Consider the following 22,927-nt stretch of genomic DNA (forward strand, 5'->3'; position numbering starts at 1 on the left):
GTTTAGACTCAGTAAGCCTTAGTTAAGCACAAACTGAAAAAATATATACCATTTGTGACAATGCACCTAGCACAAGCACATGAATAAAGGTTGGAGCCACTATAACAACGCAGTTCTGTAGCCAATAACATACCTACTAATTCTAGGTACACGCCACATTCAAATTTCTGTGTTTGTGGTAAGGCTGTATCCCATTACCTACCTCCAAATAGACCAGCTACAGAAGAAGGCTCATTGCGGAAATGAGAAGCATTAGGGTAAGCTTGAGGACCACAAAAAGAATCTGATAAGGCGTGTCATACAAGAGAGAAAGCCAGGAAAGGAGAAGAGGGAGAGTTACAGAAAGAGAACCAAGATACACTGTTTATCTGCTACTCAAAAATTTAATTTCAGGTCAGTCTATAAATCCACATATACTCTAATAACATAGAACCAATGGAATGAAATCAACACACATCAGACACATGACAAGAAACAAGTTTACATTGTCTATAACACAAAAGGGGAAAGCACAGTTTCAAACTTACAGCTATATTAGGATAAATATTTTTTTTTTCTCAAGCAAATGCCATGTTTTACACCCTGAAAAGAAACTAGTGTAAAAGCTTCAAGGCATTTTTCTTATACCTGAAGTATAACGATACAGCCCAATAGTGGATTCATATTTGGTTGCCACAAAGGGATTTAGTTCAGTAAATGGATTGTAATGATCTAAAGAACCAGAAAAAGTTATTTTAAATCCACATTCACATTATTGTAGGACCTCGCTTGTGCTACAGCTAAAACTGCGCATTTACGTGTCACATATCAATCTGTCAGGAGGTTGCACTTTGGTTCTAGATATCTTTAGAGAATGAGACATTAGGAGAGAAGGCAGTGTATCAATGCCAACCATCTCCAGTGACTTCAGGGCTGACGGGTGATAAACACTACACAAACCAGTGAGTGCCACAAAAACCCATCAGGCTCCTTGTTCACAGCCCCGAACTGCCACAATTTTTTTGCATGACTGCAGAACAAATTACACAGAAGAAATCAATCTGATGGAATAACAACCCTACTAAAAAAGGCTGTATTTCAAATGATCGTTCTACATTCACATGAACCATACAAATTTTTTTGGAACTGTGGGAAAGACCGATTAGAAGCCTAGGCCAGATTATTACACAGTAGTACCACTTAAAGTATTTGTATACTACTGCCTTGGCCAACTAATCCTCCTGGGGAGTTGTGGAGAGAAGTTCACAGCAAGAGATCTTGTGCTTGATCCTGCTTACTTTCTCTCTTTACTAACCAAAGATAAGCTAGGAAACTAGTTCTCTAAGGTGACAAAGTGTAGATGGTATGAATATCTCTAAACAGATCCCTTTGTTTTATCTCTGTTAACAAGTATCAGAGATATCAGAGATCTCTGTTATGAGTCTGGATTCTTCTGTGATCTATTCTAGTGGAGTTCAACCTGCAAAAAGAAAGCCCGTGGTACAGCACAATTGTCTTTAAACCTAGCTTTGCTTAAGAACAGAACTGACATGTAATTAATTGATTTTTAGTCTATGAAAGCTAACAATTCTTCATATTGAAAAGTAATTGAATTACCATGTAGCTGCACCAACAGAAATTTTAGAAGGATTTCTCATGTGACAGCCATGCTGAATCGCCTCCAAAGTAAGATTTCAACAGTTTTAAAATGGTGAGTCATTAGTTTATTGCCTAGTAAGTAAACAGTTTGAGTAAACCACGCACCAGAATGTGCATGGCTTTACCAGTTTTGTTAATGACAACACGACTGGGGAAAAAACACCCACTGCCAAAAAAATTAGATTAAGCTCCTATGTTTAAAAAGAACATTTCAACCTGAGGAACAAAGCAGCAGCATTTTCTCTTCATTCTCAGGCATATGTAGTATTTTACCTTAAAATTCCTAATAATAAGAGACTTTGTGTAAAACTGTACTCAAACGCCTGCTTTAACTAAAACTAAGTTCCTTTACATCAGGTAGAATCCCATCTAGGTAGCCAAGCAAAGAGTTTAACACCATTTTCATGGCATAATTACTAAATCAAGTTCTAACACAGCACAAAATCAGCCCCAAATGATCAGCTTTTAGTTTCTGAAAGGCCCCACAAATATACTTTAGAAACTGAAAAAAATTTTTAGGAAATAGGAAATTATTTTAAAATGGTACTTTACCAACAAACATTTCATGTGTGGGTGTCCTACTGGTGAAAGTAGATACATCAGAAGACACAGACAGATGAGCAGCATCGTTAGTTTTTGTAAGGAAAGGATTTAGGTTTGGAATGGCATCATCAACACTATCAACAGTAGCAGAAAAAGGATCTGTTCAATTCCAGAGAGCAAGAGAAAGAAGAAAAGGGAGATTGATTTAGTTACATGCTGCTTCCTAGGTATAGAAGAGCAAGAGTTAAGAAGAGTCCAGGGAGTATAGTTTTCTCCTGTCACCTCTAAACTTGGGATGACCTAGCTAATTCTTTAATTGTCAAATGGTCCAGAATTATCTGTTCTCTGCTCAAGAAAAAGACTACAGGTGTCAGCTAAAAATTTATTACTTTTTTTTTAAATTAATACCATCTTGGTCCTAAAGTGAGCTTCTTCCTCACTGTGTTTTATACTGAAAATGTTATTCCTCTTTAAACACAATCACTTTTTGCTTCACTCATTATGTCCTGATACTCGCAACAAATTCTCTGGAGCACAGACTGCCTCTTAGGATCACAGAACCACAAGTGCTAAGCAAGGATTCAATGCAATACCATCCTGAGGATAGTTTTAAAAACCCAAACAAACAAAACCAACAGAGCTGTACTTTTCCTTCTTCTTCAAACTGTGTTTAGTTTTTTTTTTTTTTCTCTTACTGGGAACCATGCAATTTTCAAGAGCTATGAACACACCAAGGTAGCATACAGAACAAAAGCACTTTCCCTACTACCTGGAGCATCAGAAGCAACAAGCTTGTGGATACACCATTAGCTGCAAGCAAGCAAAAACCTTCTCTGCTTTGAGGGACAACACCCAGTGAGCAGAGATGAGGAAAATGTTCCTTATTAAAAAACTGTCGGACTGTACTGGGGAATGAAGGAAACATGGATCTACGTGAGTCACTTCCCGAGGCATATATGAGAGTTTAAAGGTTTCCTGAGGATGGATACCATTGCCAAATACTCCTGTACTCCAGGATCCAACAGATAAACAGGACAGGAAAGGCAGCTACAATACTCGCTGACAGAAGGAGCTGTGGTTTAACCGTCTGGCTTCAAAGCACACGAATCCTTGATGGAAAACTCAAGAACTCACTAGTGAGATCAGCAAGAGTTGCATCTAGCACTACTTGTTTTATTACAGTGCCTAGAACTGCAACTTAATCTTCTAGGCAAAACCACTACAAAGAAATGTGTGAATAATTATAGGAGAGATTTCTTGAGTACTTCAGTTTCTGGCCTGTTTTTTAAAAAACAACCCCAACCTAGTTAGATTACAGATTTATCCACAACTCTTGTAAATACTACAGTGATGTGTGCAGCAGCTTCAAAGTGTAAGTTACTTTCTCTCCCTGAATCTGATCTCCTGATTCTAAACTATAAATCCCACACAGCTTGATATCATGTAGATTTCAGTCACATTCAAGTCCTAAAAAAAATGAAATTTAAAAACCGTAACTGCATTATTCTTTGCAGGCATAATACACACTTTGATTTCCTGCAAGCTCAAGATACCTTACTCAGTTAAGACCTGACTTCTCTCTGAAATTGCCTGGCCACGTTGCAAGAGTGAAGTACCTTAAAAAGCCTTTTCCTAAATCATTCAGTCAGCAAATTGACAGTGTCAAACACTGAATAAAGGATAAGCAGAATAAGCTAATATGTATTTTCAATATGTAACAGCAATACAAAACTTTTATCGTCTTATGTACGTTTTAGATAGTCATATTGCCACCGAACACATTTGTGGATGTGCCAATCAGCCAGACACCTGAAAGTTGCTTTCAGGTACTGCTTAAAACTAGTCTGCTCTGAATGCTATTCTAGAAGCTGTAGAACAAACAGACCTGACAATGAAACAGGTCAGGTTATCCTTTAATCAGCTCCTGCTTGTTTTTTCTGCTGCCTCTTCATATTCTTCTGATTCTATTGGTTGTCCTTGTAATTGGAAAAAATCCTAACAGATAGGTCAAGCATTATTTCCACACGGATACATCCGTTTTGCTTCTGAAGTTTAGATACAAATTGATAGCTGGCAAAGACATACACAGCTGGAATGGTCTCCAAACAATCCAAATAAACAGCTCAGATAAAACAATATGAAAAAAGCTAAAAAGGACAAAAATTTTTAAACTGTATTTGTCTGAAACTATTGTCCACTGGAATTCTTTTACACATGCACTCAACAGAAGAATTACTTACATACTACTTTCTGTTCCCAAATCCCAAGGTTGCATATGGAGTTTCATGTGTTTTGACTAGTAAGACAATGCAATACAACTTTAGATTATCGAGATTTTCTCAGAAGTGTAACCTGTTCTCAGACTCTTCACTCATCTGCCTCATTCTAATTCTAGCCACTGTGTTCAATCTTGTCCAAGTCTCAAAACTTGCCAATGCTTGTGACAAAGGTAACTGAAAATTAATTGGGTTTAGGTAATTTATATCCTTGCATATTTAGATTTTAAAAATTGCTGTCTCTTCTGACAGCAAAACCTCAGCGTTTCTAAAGCCCAATTTCATCCCTGAATACACACGGCATCTGTTTGTGTCAATGGAATCACTCTGCACCCTCAGGCTATCATTAGGCATTAATGATTCAGGTGCTTTTAAGAGTAATTTGAATTTTGCAAACTTCTACCTTTAAGTTAACCAACTACAAGTATTTTACCCGAGAGAACAATGACAAAGGTTTTTCAGTGGCATCTCTTAACAGTTTGGAAAAAAAAAACCCACCACACACCAAAACAACAAAACCGCACAGTTACAGAACTCATTCTCTGGGAGTTTTTAACCTTGCTAGCTTTAACTTTTTTGGAAGCACAAGACAAAAGGCAGCCACCCAAATATAATGCCTTTGTAACAATTTATCCTTTTATCACACCTAAGAGCTGCTGCACAAAAGTTTTAACAGTAACTAATTTTAGCCCATTGCAACTTGTAGCTGGTTTGATACTCTTCTCAAAGTCACCATATACACCAAATACAAACATCATGTCAGAAAATTACCTAAGGGAGGGATGCCGTGCAGTGGTTAGAGCACAGGACTGGAAATAGTTCAGGTTCCATTCTTGGCTCTGCCACTGACTTGCCGTATGACTTCAGACAAGTCAGTTAATTGCTCAGATTTCCCCATCTGTAAAACGTGGAAAGCACTTCTTATCTACCTCACCTGTGTGAAACGAGTGTTCACGTCTGTAAAGCTGAAGAGGTTTTTTTTTTGATGAAAGGTAACACAAAAAACCGTGATCCCAGAATTTTAGCCTAAAATTTTAGCAGACAATCTTAAATCTTCACAGTTAATTAAATCTTAGAAGTATTTAGAAATGTGTCAATAGTAAGTAAATATATCAATGACTATTACTGAAGATTCTTACCAGGAGTAACACAACATCGAACAAACACAGACTTCCAGGCTCAATTTTCAGGTTAATAAAGAAATGCTAGATTGTGATGTGACCTTCGAGAGGAAGGTAATTTCCCCTTTTCTCTCTCACCCATGAAACAAATAGGACAAGCTGAAACAGAAGATATTCTCCACAAAGCAAACAAGATGAGCCAAAACATTTTTCTCCATTTCTAAACTATTAGACACTGCAATCTGTATGCATAATTCAATATGCTCCTCTCACTGCATCTTTCTCAAAAGATGCTCTGCTCAAAGCTAAAGAACAAGTAAGATACTTGTATTTATTTTTGAAGTTACCACATATTAGTATTGCCTCTGTCACTCAAAACTGTGTGTTATTTCCCTATAAACAGATGTGAGAAAGTACACGAAATGGAAAGTACAGAGCAAAAAGTAAAAAGGAATAGAACACATACACTGCTTATTATGAAGATATATTAGATAACTGGAAAGATGTTTAGCAAAAGCTGTAGCTCATAAAAAGAAATAGTGAAGTAACACTTCAGAACAGGATTATTTCACTGCCCACAAAACTTTCTGAAGCAGCAACTGCCAATTTTTCACATCATAAAAGAAAGCATTTTTGCAAGCATCTGATTTATAAAAAAAATAATCTGGAAATAGCCACATAGTTCAGAAGTTTACTATTTTATTAAGTGCCATTTATGTAGAAAACAAACATCTTTCTAGAAGATTTTTATTTCTCCACCAGTATAACCAACAGTGCAAGCAGGCTACATTACCTACATCAGAAGTATTCTGGAACACTGCAAAGCAGTAAAGAGAAAAGCGGCTTTGAGTAAATGACTAAATACGCTAACACTCAAACTAATCTGGAAGTAACATTCATGACTTTCTAGAACACTCTCGCTTGCCTCCTTGGCTTAAAGACTTGCCTGTATCAGTAAAATAATCTAATACCTCATTCAATCCATTCTAGCAACTTGGACAGAATGACAATTTGGGTGTTCTGAAGTAAATTTCAAAGGGAAGAGTTTCTTACAAATTTTGTGTCTCTACTTAAAGAGATCCAATAACAGCTTTTTGCTAATTTGCTTTTGTAGTTAAACACAGCAAAGAATTTGTGAAGAGGTGCCTTGTTTTGTTTTCAATAACTCTGGCTTCGATGCATAGTTGTCACAATTGCCCCCTTTCAGGCCTCATACAAGTTCCGCTCTATTGTCACCTGCAAATTTGATTTAACATTAAACAAAATGTAAAGTGTGCATTAAAAAAATTCTGTATTCAAGTTCCCATGTATGCAACATGGGCTATCCAGCAGACATCTTCACAGAACTGACTTCTCACAGCTAAGTTTCTGTAACCTGTTACACAACTTGAAGACAGCAGTTATGAGGCTGACAGAGCTGGTCAACAACTAAAGTAACTTTGCTACTAAGAATTCTCATATCAAAATTCTTTGTAATCACCACATGCTGCTACATTATTTTAATCCATACCCAGATTTGACTTTCCACTCCCTTCATTCACTTGTAGCTTGTCTTTGCAAAATGTCTGTCTTTAAGGAAGAAACAGTCCACAGACTAGGGGAAACATTTACAGGAACATGGCTATGGGAATTGGAACCTTAATCTGACTCAGAATTCTTACCTCCCCAGGTACTTCCCACTGGTGGAGCAGCAGATATAGGATGTACAGACGGATGAAAAGTTGGCTGCAAATCAAGCAGATCATTTGGCAGCTTTGAAGTGCTACAAAGATAAATTAATACAACGGTTTGAACTACATCACAGTTTTCAAAACAAGGCAAATGCTATCAACTGTCAACAGTAAGGAAAGCTTTGTTACAAATTGGTTGTTATAAAACGGATAGAATGAAGCCAAAATCAGGAAGTCTGGTGAACTCCACATTTTCAGTTCTGTAGAAAAGTGTTAATGCAGCAAGCTAAATTCTACGTTATGCCAAGCGACTTTTGTCAAAGCTGTCTAAGACAGAAAGACAAGGAGTCATCTTCCAACCCAGGGGTAGAGCATGTTCTGTTCAGCAGCTTTTAAAATAACCTTATGAAAGCCCTACAATATGACAAAAGCAGACTGACAATGAACGGTAATGGGCTGCGCCACCAAAACATTACATCTAAATTCCACAACTCATATCTTTCCACTATCAATCACTGCTGAGAAACTGGCTTACATCTCTGAGCTATTAAAGAACTTTGGGGAAAGCAAAATGTAAGAAGCCTTGAAACGCTTTATCACACATCAGTTGTGTGAATGAAAACTCATTTAAATGCACATTCAGACTACTCAAAACCAAATTGAGACCCAAGAACATCACACGGAAATGAAGAGTGAAGTCTTAAATACAACTGCTGCAGTAATTTCAAGAGTCAGACAGGAACAGTAAAATTCATCCTCTTGCAGAGAGTTCATTTAATACTTTAAATTAGTCTCAGAAAAAAAAAAAAAGAGTACTGGTGTTCACCCAGAACTTTTTAGCACATGAAATAAAACAAAATTTGCACATATGGCTGCTCCTATGGACAGAGGCTAAATCACCGTGGCATCCAGGCATCTTTTGAAACGAGACTGGCACAAGAGTTTAAAGCCTAGTAGCGACATCCTAGATCTCTGTATATTCTCCTGCTGACCCAATCACTTGCATCATTCAGATTTTACTATTTCATTTCAACAGTGATTGAAGTCACATTTTGCCACTACTGCTCCTATTAAAAAGCAGCATGGTCTGGCATAGCCCTGTAATGTGGGCAGCAGAGCCAAGATAACATTCAAGGTAAAGCTTGTCCAAGTTAATGATAGGGATTAATCAGACACATTGCATCTAACAGCAAGCAACTGAACTTATGACCCAACATATCCCCTTCATGGCAGCTCCTGCTGTAAAATCTGTTCTTTGCTCACAGCAGTCATACTGCCAGCAACTGAATTTAAACACGAAGACGAACTAGCATTTGGTTTTTTAAGAGGAAAATGCTCTTGTCTTCACTATGTAGCATTTCTGGCTGTTTGAAGAAGCTTTATCAGATGTTTCTGTTTCAGACCTCTTAAGAAACAAGATCAGATATTCAAGTTACTAGTTCAAAGCATATGCTCATTTCAAATATTTTTGCCTCTAAAAATCAATTTAAAATTTCTTTTTTCAAGAAAGTCTTTCCATTACTAACACTGACAGATTCTCTAGTTCCTTATATGCGATTCAGCTATTTCCCACGTACTTGGTGTCAAGTAATTTCCTAGCTTTCTAATGGGGAAAGTAGGCTGTCAAAGTTCTGACTGCTTTAAAGAACAGCAGATTCTTATGTGAACTCTAACAAAATAACCAAGCAATCCTTTATGTTTAGGATCACACTCAAAGCAAAAATATGCCGTCAAAGAGCTATTTCCTTCTATGCTGATAAAAGCACTGTACCTTCTGCTACTGCTTGATTTGACAGGTATTTTACAGAATGAAGATCACACACTTACTCATACCAATAGTTCCTGCCAGTCAAAAATCAGGATTAGCATGCAGTGAGTACTCTTGCACTATCTTTGCAAGTCCTTGCAGACAGATAGCAAAAAAGCAAAACCCACCTCTCTTCTTTCAAACCTTATTTCAGGTTTTCCTTTTTCTGAAAATCTACCAAGAACACTGGTTATCACTCTGCTTTTAAAGATCTAGAAATGCAATACTCAGTATCATCTTTATGACCTCCCAAACCGAATTTTTATTTGACTTTTCCCAGATTAACTTCTGAAGTTCTTTGGGGACAAAGCATGTGTGTTTTACAGTTCCAACTGTCTGGCTCACTGACTAAGAACAGCTACAAAGGCTGTCAGCAGCTGTTTTGTGTCAGAAACTGTTCTGCACATGAACAATGAAAACACTTTTTATGTTATTTATGGCAATAGGTTATTTTCCCATCAACTTCACCCAAAACATAATTTCTTATGACATGACTAATGTACACCCAACCAACCTTCTGCAATGCACAGTGCAGCAGTAATTTAGAGGAAGCCCTAGCTGCAGTGCATCTCAGCGAAGCACTCCCATTAAGCATACCTGTTTGAAGAGCTAGGGGTAGAAAAAATATCAATGGCTGGTGTAGTCATTATGCTTCCTGCTGCAGTTGACACAGGAGAAGCTGCAGTTGTTAAAGAGGTATGAGGTTTCTTTGCAAGTTCTTTTAGACGTTGCTCCTGTTGGGAAAGTGAGCTGGTGTAAGAAATCCAGAAACAACATTTGTGTATATGACTTCGGAGATAAGTAAAGCAGGACTAAAGACTTCTTTTTATTTATTCCACACACTTGTGTCACCTACTTACAAGAGTCAGTGGTGCCACAAATCCTTCAGAAACTATCTTAACAAAACCTCCACAAGTTGTATGGTATATGTACGTAAGATTCTACTTTCAATACTTTGCCAACAGTACATGTTCAGTATTAATAACTCTGCTTTTTCTCTTTGCTCCTTTAAGAATCCTCATAAGCTATCAACAAGAACACAGGAAAAATGTTTTCAATTAAAAATTCTGTATGCCTACCTTTAAAGCTTTTAAGCGAGCCTGTTCTTCCTCTAATGCGGCTTGTTTTTCCCTTTCATCAACTTTTGTGAGGGACAGGCCAGTGCTTGCAAGGGAAGAGACTGCATTGGAAAGGGTGGTAGCCCTAAAGTAATTGGACAGCAAAAAAGCTGGCTGTTAATAGGTGACACGTGATAGGATCATCTAAAGAACACTGCTTGTATCCACCCAGTCTCCTTCTGAACTCTTTGTAACATTGGTTATGTCTTACACTGTACGATACAAAGTGATAAATTTAAATAAGAAACACCATATGAACTGCAAAATGAAAACGCCTAGAAATCGTGCTATCTACTTTTATACACTGGATTTTGAAGTTTCCCCCTTAAATGCTTCCCCTCCAGAGTGCATCACAGAACTCACGTATGAAGCCTTTGCTCTTTCCCTAAGATGGTATTATTTGTAGATACAGGAGAATCTCCAATAATCTGGGCTCCAATTCAAATTGTTACTAATTTAACAGGTTTAGTTAAGAAACTGTCAACGCACCTAGTATATCCCAGAGGAAAAGCTTGCAATTTATCATCATGTTTAAAAGTGTGCAAAAGAATTAAAATATACTTAACATAATTAAAAAATACTTAACTTTTAAAGCAAGCTAATCTTACAAAAGAAACAAAATATTCTGAGTAGCAGTTAACAAAATGGTGCTAAGCCCTAATATTGTCACTATCATAAAAAAAGAACATATAAAATATTACTGTCTTATTTTTTGAACATGCAATAAAGAAATGCTATTTAATTTTGCAAGTCTTCCCCCCAGTATTAAGCTTTTTAAAATTTGAACAATGAAGTTAGCTGTCTAGAGGACTTATCTAGATTGCACTTAGTATTTTAGCAAGCACTCAAAAATCAGTGAATGCCTTTTACCATATACATTATGGCTTTAATCCTCAATTACTTTAAAAATCCACTGTTAATGTAAGGACTTCTGGAAACATTTTTTTTTTTGACAAAAAAAGAACAAAGTTGAGATCTAAAAGACTAAGGACATTAATAAATAAATGTTGCATACCTTACAGTAGTTTAACCATTAACATAAAATGAACATTTGTAGGCAGTAAATGAAAAACAACTTAGTTTCTCTTCAGAAGTTCAAGATTAGATGTTAAAAGTATAATATACTACACTAGGAATTCTACAGCAAGGAGCTGCAAGCACTTGGATTTTAGTTCTCTTGACCTGGAAGAAGCTGTCTTAAGTACTCAGCAAAAAATATAACAACTTGCTAGTTTATCATTGCTAATACAATGTCTTCAACATAGGCTACACAAACCTTAGTTTATAATGAAATTGAAAATAATGGATTTAACATTTGATTCAAACAATTGTTTAAAAGGACAAGGGCATAAGCACCTGCTTGCAGCTGTGGAATCTTTGATTTTCTTCCCTTCTAGAGAAGCTAAATGTTGTTCCAAAGCATCAAGAAGGCTACTTGGTGCCTGCAAAGAGAGACATTCGGGAACAGTTGAAGAATCTAAGGCAAAGCAAATCAGTAGTTAAAAGACTTTCAGAGAATGCAACTGTAGGGCAACTGGTACAACAGCTCAGAATACTTACACCACATCTTGGCATTCTGTATGTATTTAACTACTTAAAATATCAGGTGATGTACTCCTCTCACTACATTATTCTCTCATAATGACTCACCAGTAAGTACTGAAATATGTCAAGAGATGTTAAAATTAACAGCTAGGAAACAGCGAGCAGACAAATCGGAACCAGTCAGTATTTCAAGAGACACTAAGAAGGAAATTATACCTGAAGTAATTTCTATGTGCACACTCTGCAAGCCTTCACAACAATTTAAATGGGCATACAGCTGACAACAAGCTTGCTAAAAAACACAGCTTCATAATATCATGTAAAATTTTCAATATGTGAACTCACAGATATAAATTGCATCTTCAAGCATGATAGAAATAAGGTGGTCTTAAAACTCAGAGTATGACAGAAGTGATCTATAATATTTAATAGGATCACTGCATACAAAAGCCAGGCTCTGACAGAGGTTGGATTTTATAACAAACTTGGAAGTAACTTGGTCACAACATATGCAAGAAAGCACAAGTGAATGCCATAATGCCAAGTTTTTCTGATTATGCAACCCCAAAACAGACATGTACTGGCAAACACATAATAGGTTTATCTACCTGTGAGAGGTCTGGTATGTCTCCTCTGTCAATTCCAACTTGCTGTAATAAAACAAATTAGCTTTAGAACCTGCTTGCTTTCCTTAAAGGCAGAGATGCTCAAAAAGCAAACAACATTAAGATGAAGTCATGTAAAAAGCACAAACATTTTAAATCTCCACAGTCTGAACTCTATAATGCTTGGTTATTCTGTTAAACATCTACAAATTTGAAGTAGGTGTGTTACAGAGATATTTTAACAGATACAACCTTAGAAATAAAACGGAATAAGAATCAAGTGTTTCAGAACTTTAAGGCTAGAGAAGTTTGCCTATCCCATAATTTGTGGTAAATTCTCAGACCTACTGATATAGAGCATATATTTGCTAAAGCAAAGCACCTCATGAGTTTTGTAAAGGAGCTGTTTTCTAAGATGCAGATCAAACTTCAGATGTTCTGTAGCAGGATATATATTGTTACAATAGAAAGATTAACACTCAACTTCAGTTGTTATCAGCTGAAGATAGCAGAAGGTGGTATCTCTGATAAAGCTATTCTGTCGGGACAGACAGAAAGACAAGCTTTACAGCTTAATTTTTTGTTAAAAGAGATACAAATAATGAAGGAAAGCAAAACGAGAACAGGAGCACATCTCAACTGGGGAATTGCATAATATTAGGACAGCAATGCATCAATACTTCATAAACAAGAATGCAGACTAAATTTAAAAAAAAGGCACAAAACAAAACGTATTGCAAGGTAACTGCTTTTTCATCTATAAACACACCTATAGCCGAGACACCTTTTAAAAAAATAATCACATGTTCATCTACTGGTCTCAATTTCTTATTTGTGAAGCTATAACTTCATTTAAAACTTAAGGCAAAATTGTGGCTTTCAAACCTCAATACAACTAGAACCATAGAAAGCAGCAGATCACCATGAAATTACCTGATTTGTTTAAAGCAAGGCTATTCAAAGAAAGCTCACAATTATTATGTAACCCAAGAAATATTAAAAAGCTTATTTATACACCCTCCTTAAGTAAAAGATAAACCAGTGTGTATGTTGTAGTCAGTTTTTTCAATACAGTCCTCAAATGAACTAATCACCAAGGTCAAGACTGACAAGATGACCCTTGATGGAACTGCAATTAGGCTGGAAGGAAGAAGTATACCTGCTTTATGAGAAAATAAGCACTTTATAAGCTGTTTCAAATAAAGGGCAAAGTTTGGCTGACTAAGGTTTACCTCTGCAACTTTAAGGAACTCTGAGATCCGTGTCATTCTAGTGAGGAACTTCTTATATATATCAAGGCCTTCTTTGCACTGGTTCTTTTTCATATCAAAGTATTTTTCTATAAACAATAAGAACACTTGCATTTAGAAGTCAAGCTTTCTGCAAAGGATATACAAAGTAAAAGCATATAAAACAAGACAAACAGAAAATGCCTGCAGATCTGTTTTATTAACTGCAGAAGTCACTATGCCTAACTTGCCCCAAATGACAAAAGCTCTGCTCAACATGAGCATTTAATGATCACATGCATGCAGTTACACCTGACCTTGCAGGTACTAGATCTCACAAAAGCATAACCACCCTGAAGAGGACAATCAAGTTTAAGAAACAGGTCACCCAAAGAAATGTAAATGCATCCTCTTGGGGAGAAAAAAAGCAATTTTACAATCTGGCAGTCAAACATCTACTCTATTCCAGTGGCCACATATCACTCAAGATTTTGATGTTCTCTGCCAGACTGATGCCTCTTGTTTTGGTGTGGTCTACAATGAGGTGCAACCAATCACAAAAATACCTGTGCTGAAAGAGAGAGGGTCCCACCCTCCTTGAAAGAGCACTTTCAAGCCTGTTTCTATACTAAGTTTCACCCAAAACATGAGTGAAAGCAACTGCACACTAGTAGTTCTTACTGAGGGAAAAGTAGTAGACGGGGCTTCAGGCTGGAAGCATGACTGCCATTTGCTGACTAATTCTGGATTTTGCAAGCATTGGGTAATAACAGCAATCATGTAGCTTGATCCAATCACAGAATACAACCAAACCAAGCAAATCAACAGATTACTTTCAACTTAATTATTTTACCAAAGTTAGGCTCCCCTACATCTCCAGTGTGTGCAAGTGAAGGGGCCTGAAGCCTCAATTTGTAATTCCCCTTAAAATATAAGATATGCTCTAGAAACATAACCAACCAATCATTAAAACCAACCAACATTAAAGTTTTGATAGTCAAGCAATCACAGATGCTGTGACTGCAAATTTGTAACTGACCATAGCTTATTCCACTTAGAAGAAATAAAACCTGATCTTGTTTCTTAAAGAAAAAAAAAATATCATGGTTCAGGTTTACCACACAGTTCAACGAGACAAAAAACCCAAACCAAAACAAAGCAGTGCAAGAAAAAAAAGTAGTGAATTGGCTTTGCTTTCAGAGATTTACCCATCCCTGTATACAATGCAATGGAAAATGCAATTGGACAGAAAAACCTTGGAAACAAATCTGACTTGGAAATAACAGTAAAATTTTGACGTTTTACAGTAAGACTGTTTCAGCTTCTCAAAAAAGAACGGCTCTTTACTACTTTACTGAGCTCCCTCCCCAAAGTTTAACATTGCAGAAAGCGGTTATATTTACCCAAGAGGTTAATAATCCCTTCGTTATATGCCGCAAACAGTCTAATGGCATCTTTGAAGAGGAGCATGAAGGCAGCATTAATTACACCATTTGTAAGTTCATTGCTATTGACCTAGGAAGATGAAAAAAAGTTAATTTAACTGAATTGATCCCTTATTGGAAAACTGCTAGTTGAACTCCAGTACTCTATCCCAAGGCATGTTTTCCAATCATTTCACTAGCTATTAATGGAAAGTAGCAGCATAGCAAATAAACACAGGATCACAGCAGAGAATTAAATCAAATCATTTTGGCAGGCATTTCTGTTAACTAAATGTTAATGTTAACTAATGTAAGTAAAAGACAGAGGGCAGAAATAATCAATTTCTAAATAAACAAACATTCCTTACACAAAGTACACAATAAACAACACTAATTTAGCACAAAGCATTCTCTCCAGTGAGCATCATAATTTTTTATTCTGGTTTCTGGGGGATTTGTGTTCTTTAAGCTGTGCAGATAACATGGAACCAAGTTCAAGACCTTTAATCTTGACCTATTTTACAAGCTTGTGCATGTTTGTTGAACAAAGTCAATAGTATGTTAGACATGTACATGCTGCTAAACTTACATTGAAGTCAAGAAGTGCATCCATTTGATTTTGTATAATTGGTACAGTTTTTAAGAGTTTTTCTGTGTTCATTGTTCTCATCACACCATCGGCCCTGTTGTGCAAAACAAAAGAAAATTCTTCACCTGGATTTTGAAAGCAATGGTTAGTGAGAAACATAATGTGGAAAATAAAATAGGTCATCAGAGAAAACATTTAAATCATTGCCATTCAATGAATGATATTTAGGAAAGCTCTCTCTAGCCAATGAAACTGTAATAACTGGAGTGTACAAAAGCAACAAGTTATTTGAACAAAATATGACTCCAAGATGAGTTTTTATTTAGAGGAAATGAAACTGATAGTGCTCAGAAATATAGCAGAGCTATATGCATCAGGTAACCACAAACGTGCTCTGAAGGTTATTCTGAAGCAAATTTTTACCTATGCTTTTTTCAATCACCTGATCATTATTTTCTGTCAGTTTGGATTATTTTCTTTTCATCTAAGCAGGAAGAAAGAATAAACAAATGTGACAATATGTTTTCCAAGCTTTTTCAGAAAGATTAGAGACTACATGACACTTCCTTTTAATGACTGGCTACCAATATTTAGTTGTTTATTAGTTGTCCAGATTAAACAGACTAAGACCAAAAGCATCCAAGAAAAGCAACAGCCGAGGAAGAGACTAAATCACCTCAGTGACAAGAAATAACTGCTTTCTGTAAGACAAAACAGACAGCCTTGCAGTTGCATCAGCATGCACACAGGAAACCAAATGTTCCCTGCAAGCGCAGATCTCTCAGTGCATCTGCACAGAAAAGCTGTGGATGTTCTCCAGGATGGGAGGCAACGAGAAGCAAACTGCTTCCAGCTTTTTACCTGCACCATATACTCCCTCACAATAAACAGCAACTGCAATAAGCTTAATGTGGCAGGGCATGGGAGCAGAGTCCCTGAGAAAAAATGAGGTATGAAAAAGGTAGATTGCTGCCACCAGAACAGTTATTCCTGCTGGCTTGCAGAAGGCCCTCCAGGCACATGCTGTGGGCTAAATAATTCACCTCACTAGGCCTAAAACACCTGATTATAAAGCAACTGCATAACTCACTCATATATCTGCAGCCACCTGACCACACGCAGATCCTCTATGTGGAAAGGCTGCTGGGACTCCAACTATCTCTAAAGGTCGAAACAGCAAAAGGAGCCTAAGCACTCCCCTTTTACTTTACCATCACACTTCATAACAAAATGGACTCTACAGTATTAGCAAGGAGGTATAAGTGATTTGGACATTCTTCTCAGGCCAATTTCAAATGGCTTTGTAACACTACTGCAGTTACCTCATTATAACAGTTTTAGGTTGAGATTTTTGTGAGTTAAGAACTAACTTTTAAGCATCAAGATAAGTTACCCTGTGTATGGATGATAAAGGATGCCGAATGTAATACTAAAATTATGTTTTTAAGCTTTAAAAAGCACAGAGATAATGGACAAAGATAGAAAGACTTTCAATTGTGACTAGTACATCCTCTCCAGCCTTCCCAGTGAAGATCTCCAGATTAATTCCATAATTCACTATAACACATGATTTACCCAACTACTACGTGCTCTGCAGTGTTATTTTACATGTAAACAGGTACCTAGCCTCAAACAACTGATTTCTCTTAAAGGACCTCACTTTTCAGGGGAAAATTTTAATTCCACTAGGCAAACTCTACTGAGTATCATCTACTACAATGTTCTGTTAAAAGTATGAATTGCACAACCTTTATAAAGATAGTAAACTTCATACACACATTTTGGGACAAGAACAGAGAAACACCAGGACAGACTGCAAGGTGTTTCACAAAACACCTGTCAATTAAACATTCCAGAGCTAGAAACACAAGTAAATTGCAAAGTCCCCCATACTACATGTGAGACAAAGTAACTTTGTGATCTATCATGGTACACTTGTCCAAACTTCCACTTTTTTGATATATACTTTTGTACTGGGTTTGCATGGCAAGGTTTTGGTAGCAGGGGGCTACAGGGGTGGTTTCTGTGAGAAGCTGCTAGAAGCTTCCCCCATGTCCGATGGAGCCAATGCAGCCGGCTCCAAGACGGACCCACCACTGGCCAACGCTGAGCCCATCAGCAACAGTGGCAGCACCTCTGGGATAACATATTTAAGAATGGGGAAAAAAACTGCTGCGCAACAGCAGCAGCAGAGAGCAGTGAGAATATGTGAGAGGAACAACTCCGCAGCCACCCAGGTCAATGAAGAAGGAGGGGCAGGAGGTGCTCCAGGAGCCAGAGCAGAGATTCCCCTGCAGCCCGTGGTGCAGCCCATGGTGAGGCAGCTGTGCCCTGCACCCATGGAGGTCCATGGGGGAGCAGAGACCCACCTGCAGCCCGGGGAGGACCCCACACCAGACCAGGTGGGTGCTTGAAGGACCCATGGGAAGCCCACGCTGGAGCAGGCTCCTGGCAGGACCTGTGGCCCCATGGAGAGAGGACCCCACGCTGGAGCAGGTTTGCTGACAGGACTTGTAACCCCATGGGGCACCCACGCTGGAGCAGCCTGTTCCTGAAGGACTGCACCCCGTGGGAAGGACCCACACTGGAGCAGTTCATGGAGAGCTGCAGCCCATGGGAAGGACTCACGTTGGAGAAGTTCATGGAGGACTGTCTGCTGTGGGAGGGACCCCATGCTGGAGCAGGGGAAGAGTATGAGGAAGGAGCGGCAGAGACAACGTGTTATGAACTGACCTCAACCCCCATTCCCTGTCTCCCTGCACCGCTGGGGTGTGACGAGGTAGAGAAATTGGGAGTGAAGTTAAGCCTGTAAAGAAGGGAGGGTAGGGGGAATGTATTTTAAGATTTAGTTTTTATTTCTCATTATCCTACTCTGATTTGATTGGTAATGAATTAAACTAATTTTCTAAGTCTGTTTTGCCCGTGATAGTAATTCTCACTGTCTTTATCTCAACACATGAGTCTTTTGTTACATTTTCTCTCCCCTGTCCAGCTGAGGATGGGGAGTGATAAAGCAGCTTTGGTGGGCACCTGGCATCCAGCCAGGGTCAACCCACCACACCTTTGATTAATATAAAGAAATGAAAAATGGTATTCAAACTGTTAGTGTTTAAAGTAGTAAAATTACAATAATTGAAGTAAAATATTTTTGCAACATAACTGTGTAGTTGAGCCTTTGTTTGTCATGGGAGCTATCCAAGTGAGGAAAGCAGACTTTACTGTCTGTACTGAGTTGGAGCCAACATTGGTATTCTCCACTTGAATTACAGGACATAAGACAAAAATCTTAAAATAAGCAAAACAAAATACAGTCCTTACCCTCTTTTTACTTTTGTGAAGTCAAAAGCCACTTGTCTGTAGGAAACTGCCTTTTCATTCAGATACCTACTATACCGTCTGATAAATGTTGACATGTCATAACCTAAAAAACAAGTTTCAGAAGCTTATTACTTAGTCAATTAAGATCTAGACCCTTACTCTAAATAAAGTGCAAGATATTAATGCAAGACAGCTTCATTGTATTTTTGATTTTGTATAGTTAATCTGTGTTACTAAGAACTACACGCGTCATCGTAGTTACCATGAAATCAGACAATACTGCAAATATTTAGAAGACCTGAATTATGTGGAAGTTTACACTGCGCTTCCTAAGGAAATTACTTCCGAAAGCAAAACAAAGTATTTTTATGCAAGTTCTCTATGATAGAAATTATTACCAAAAAGATTTACATGACGCATTCACAAAGATGTTTGCATCGACTCCACAACAGATCCTCTCATTTACAACTGAATAGGAAAAAAAAAAGGCATTGAAGGACATATTAAGACATGACAGAAATTCTTCTATGTTAGCACAGTGGTGATAGGAAATATTTTGATAACTGCCAGTCTAAGGATACAGGCCAAGAAAAAGATCTGTTCATGATCTGTACTGAGACCATGGAAGTTAAGACTCAATAAAATAACGCAATTTGGTAGGCCCTTGGTTATCACTGAGGAGGCTTCTGTCCCCAGGCAACCACTCTGTGTGCCTGTTTCCATACAGTTGTGGCAAAAGTTAGAAGGAGCTATACAAAACGTAACACAGAAAGTAACAAACCACCTGATGACAGCTAAATGTATGATCAGAACTGCACTGAAAAGCAGCATAACAGTTGGAAGAGTATTTCAGTTGAAAAATTTCAGTTCTCAGAAAAACTTATTTGCCCATTGAACTAGTTTCAAAAATGTATGAAATGGTCTTCAAACAATTTCCCAAAAGGTAATTCTTTTTTTAGACACAGTTCTTGTCTCACTGACATGCTGTATCTGGTGTATGTATGATGCATTTTTTAAAATGTAACTTACTAATCAAAATATACCTCTCTTATTGGAGAAATCTCTTCAGAAATAGAAGGAATACTAAGTCAGACCTGTTTAGCTAAGAAGCTAGTTAGAAGCATTTATAAGCAAGCCTTTCCTAAACGGTGCAACAAATTCCTGCAGCAGACAGCTTCTGCCATATCACAACAGCATTTTAAATTAAGAAATGCAGTCTGGGGTAAAACAGACAGAAAAATTACTTGTTAAATGACACAGCCTGTTAGAGATACCAGGTTGTATTTACTGTTCCCCAGAATATACTACTACTTTTAATGAAAAAGATGCCTTACCTTGCAATCCACTTTTGTCTAGGAAATTGCTCAAATTAAACAATGTATTTCTGGACGCCAGATACTGGATAAAGCGCTAGATGAAAGGAAAAATTTGAATGCTTTTACTAACATTACCAATGAGCTGGAACTGAAGTAATAGTACTAGAACCTGGTTTTATCCAGCTTAGGAAATTCAGCTTTTACGCTTTAAGACTGATCTCAAATCTGGAAACTATTACAAAAACTCAACTAAGTTTTCAAATGAAGCTAGTTACCTTTTATGTAAAAATCTGTGAATAAATCAAAGTCACAGATAATTGCATGAAGGCTTCTGATGGAAAGACCTCGTTGATTTTAAGTCAGAATATGGAACTGTAAACTTCTGAAAAAATCCCCCCAAACACATTCTCATTTTACATGTTCAAATTGTTTCACTAACTTCAATTTTATAACACTTGATTTCATTTTACCAATTAGCCAAGGTATCTTTGGTCAGTACACAATTTTAATAGTACTTAGCTTAAATATGAAAATAAGGTGATATAAAGATATGTTTGACTTATAAGCAAACTAAATACAAGAAATAAATAATAATGCTTATAATACTTTATATAGATTATTATGTTTAACAGTATCACACTTAGAACATCTCATTAGTTACATATAATTGAATTACATTTCACAAAAATGAATGACACTTCATCTTGTAAAGACACCTTTCAGATCACTGACACCACATCTTATTTAGGGCGAAAAATAATTGTCTTATGAACCACTGTATAGAGCGTGACTACAAAAATAAACCAGTCATTCACTTGTAATAACATTTTGACAGAGGGAAAAAATAGTTCTGATTAGTGTAACATCTACTGCTGAATTATTTTCATTAGCATAAATACATAGGTTACATAGAAAAAAGACTGGAGAAGGGTAAAAGCACTCAGTACTTAGCTATAAATGAATTAAGCAAAAGCTAGAGGACCAAACGCTTTTCAGGTTTTTTTACAAAGGGATTTACAGATTCTCCATAAACTTCTAGACATTTTCATAAGCACTCGATTTCCATCTTCACTGTTCAAGTACTATTTCTATCTGTGAAAAGTTTCATCTTGAGCAGCAATCTTATTACTTCTGTAACATGTTTAGCAAGCAAAATTTGTTTGGTAGTTTTATTCTTCAAATGGAAAGTATTTCAGACAGTGGTCCCAAGAAATACCTTTAATTACTATGAAGTGTATTGGTATCAGTTTAAAATTTATATGACTCAAAGGGCAAGCACAACAAAAGTGTATAGATTCTCTTTTGGAAAGTTTCAATTATCCCACTGATAATGCTTAAAGTCAACATGAGAAGTTTGCCCTCTTGTGGCTTACTTCACTTCAAAGTATAGATTTTTACCAAGACCAAAAACACTCTGCAGCTGACCTGCAAGAGAAACCAGTATATATATTTTTTTTTCTTTTTTTTTAAATTTAAAACCCTTCACAAAGCCAGTCAGGCAGAAGTAGATACACAACCTGTAAGAATTCTGAATGCAATCTGAAATGAAAAGTTTTGGTCCTCTCCACAAAATCCTACTTGCAATTTTCTAAAGCTACCACTCTTAATTCCAAAATTCATATAGCATACATTATACAGACTGTTTGCAGTAAAAAATAATGTTTACAAACACTTTCTAAGAAAGCCTTCAAAGTACAGTTTGGGTTTTCTTTTTTTAAAATGCAGAAAATTCAAGCTGCTGCTATGCTTGGCATCTCAAAAAATAAGGCCCCATAGGAAGTCAAGTTGTGGAACAAACCAAGCTTATTAATTTTTGTTTAAATTGGGGTTTTGTTTAATTGTTCTACAGTATTTGGTGTTATTTATATGCTCATACTCCAAGTCAGCTCACAAGCACACATTTACCTTCACTGCAAAAGGTTAGGGGGTGATGGTGGAAGTCCATTCAGAATTATCTGGGAGAAAAACCATCTGGATTAGCTAGAGCATGAACCTAAAAATGCTTCCATTTTCAGCTTTCAGAATCTTATTCAAGATAATTTCTGTTGGTTTTGTTTGGTTGTTTTTTTAATTACTAGAATAACACCTCAGAAAAATTTATCTCCAGCATTCAGGACACTTACTTTTGATTCTAGAATTACAATCTTTAAAGTAGAAACAAACTAGGTAGACAAGCATATAACCAGACCCGTGTTCATGCAGAATTAGACACAAAAAGTTAAACATTTTCTTACAAAGATAATTAGTGGAAGCATTTAGCTGACATTTATAGGAATGAAGTGCTGTAACTGTTGTCAGACATAGCATTTTTTGTATTACCTCATTTCCATACACCATTAGATGATGGGTTGTGATGAGAGATTTGAAGACCACTACCCAGCTACTGTTTGTAGTTCTTTCAAACAAACTGTCTGCCAGTTGTGGGATGTTCACATTCATCTCATTTGTGCACTGGATTAAATCTGCAACACAGAAATTCTTATTATAACAAATTCTGTGAAGGAAGATCAATAACATTAAAAAAAATCAGTACACTTATTTTATATAGTAATATTTTCCCTGAAAACTGAGGGGTTTTCCAGTAAAATAATTTATTGAAAAGCACTGCAGCACTGGTCTACCAGAACCTCATAATACAAACTCCACTCTGCTCACTGACAAGATTCCTGGTCCTCAATTGCTTTTGCAGTTGCTTTAGAAGGTGCTGGAACAGTAGTACTATAATGAC

At 36.9% G+C, this 22,927-nt stretch overlaps 1 protein-coding gene across 12 annotated transcripts in view; it reads right to left on the reverse strand.

Annotated features, from left to right (window-relative positions):
* The window catches only part of PICALM (phosphatidylinositol binding clathrin assembly protein), a 71,432-nt gene that overhangs the window by 19,174 nt on the left and 29,331 nt on the right, over positions 1-22,927 (reverse strand). For 5 of the 12 annotated variants that reach the window (XM_074860393.1, XM_074860391.1, XM_074860388.1 and 2 more), the window contains exons 2-15: positions 22,519-22,661; positions 20,218-20,293; positions 18,884-18,986; positions 15,566-15,659; positions 14,956-15,067; positions 13,556-13,662; positions 12,327-12,368; positions 11,530-11,615; positions 10,135-10,258; positions 9,653-9,789; positions 7,240-7,340; positions 2,191-2,340; positions 628-711; positions 203-283 (exon numbers count right to left, since the gene is read on the reverse strand). In XM_074860393.1, coding sequence (XP_074716494.1) covers positions 203-283; positions 628-711; positions 2,191-2,340; positions 7,240-7,340; positions 9,653-9,789; positions 10,135-10,258; positions 11,530-11,615; positions 12,327-12,368; positions 13,556-13,662; positions 14,956-15,067; positions 15,566-15,659; positions 18,884-18,986; positions 20,218-20,293; positions 22,519-22,661 — 1,440 coding nt within the window. Of the gene's footprint in view, positions 1-202; positions 284-627; positions 712-2,190; positions 2,341-5,228; positions 5,356-7,239; positions 7,341-9,652; positions 9,790-10,134; positions 10,259-11,529; positions 11,616-12,326; positions 12,369-13,555; positions 13,663-14,955; positions 15,068-15,565; positions 15,660-18,883; positions 18,987-20,217; positions 20,294-22,518; positions 22,662-22,927 lie in introns of all 12 variants that reach the window. The other 7 variants (XM_074860396.1, XM_074860395.1, XM_074860394.1 and 4 more) reach the window with 4 other exon arrangements.

This window comes from Strix uralensis, chromosome 2 (genome assembly GCF_047716275.1).
Source record: "Strix uralensis isolate ZFMK-TIS-50842 chromosome 2, bStrUra1, whole genome shotgun sequence".
Lineage (NCBI taxonomy): Eukaryota > Metazoa > Chordata > Aves > Strigiformes > Strigidae > Strix > Strix uralensis.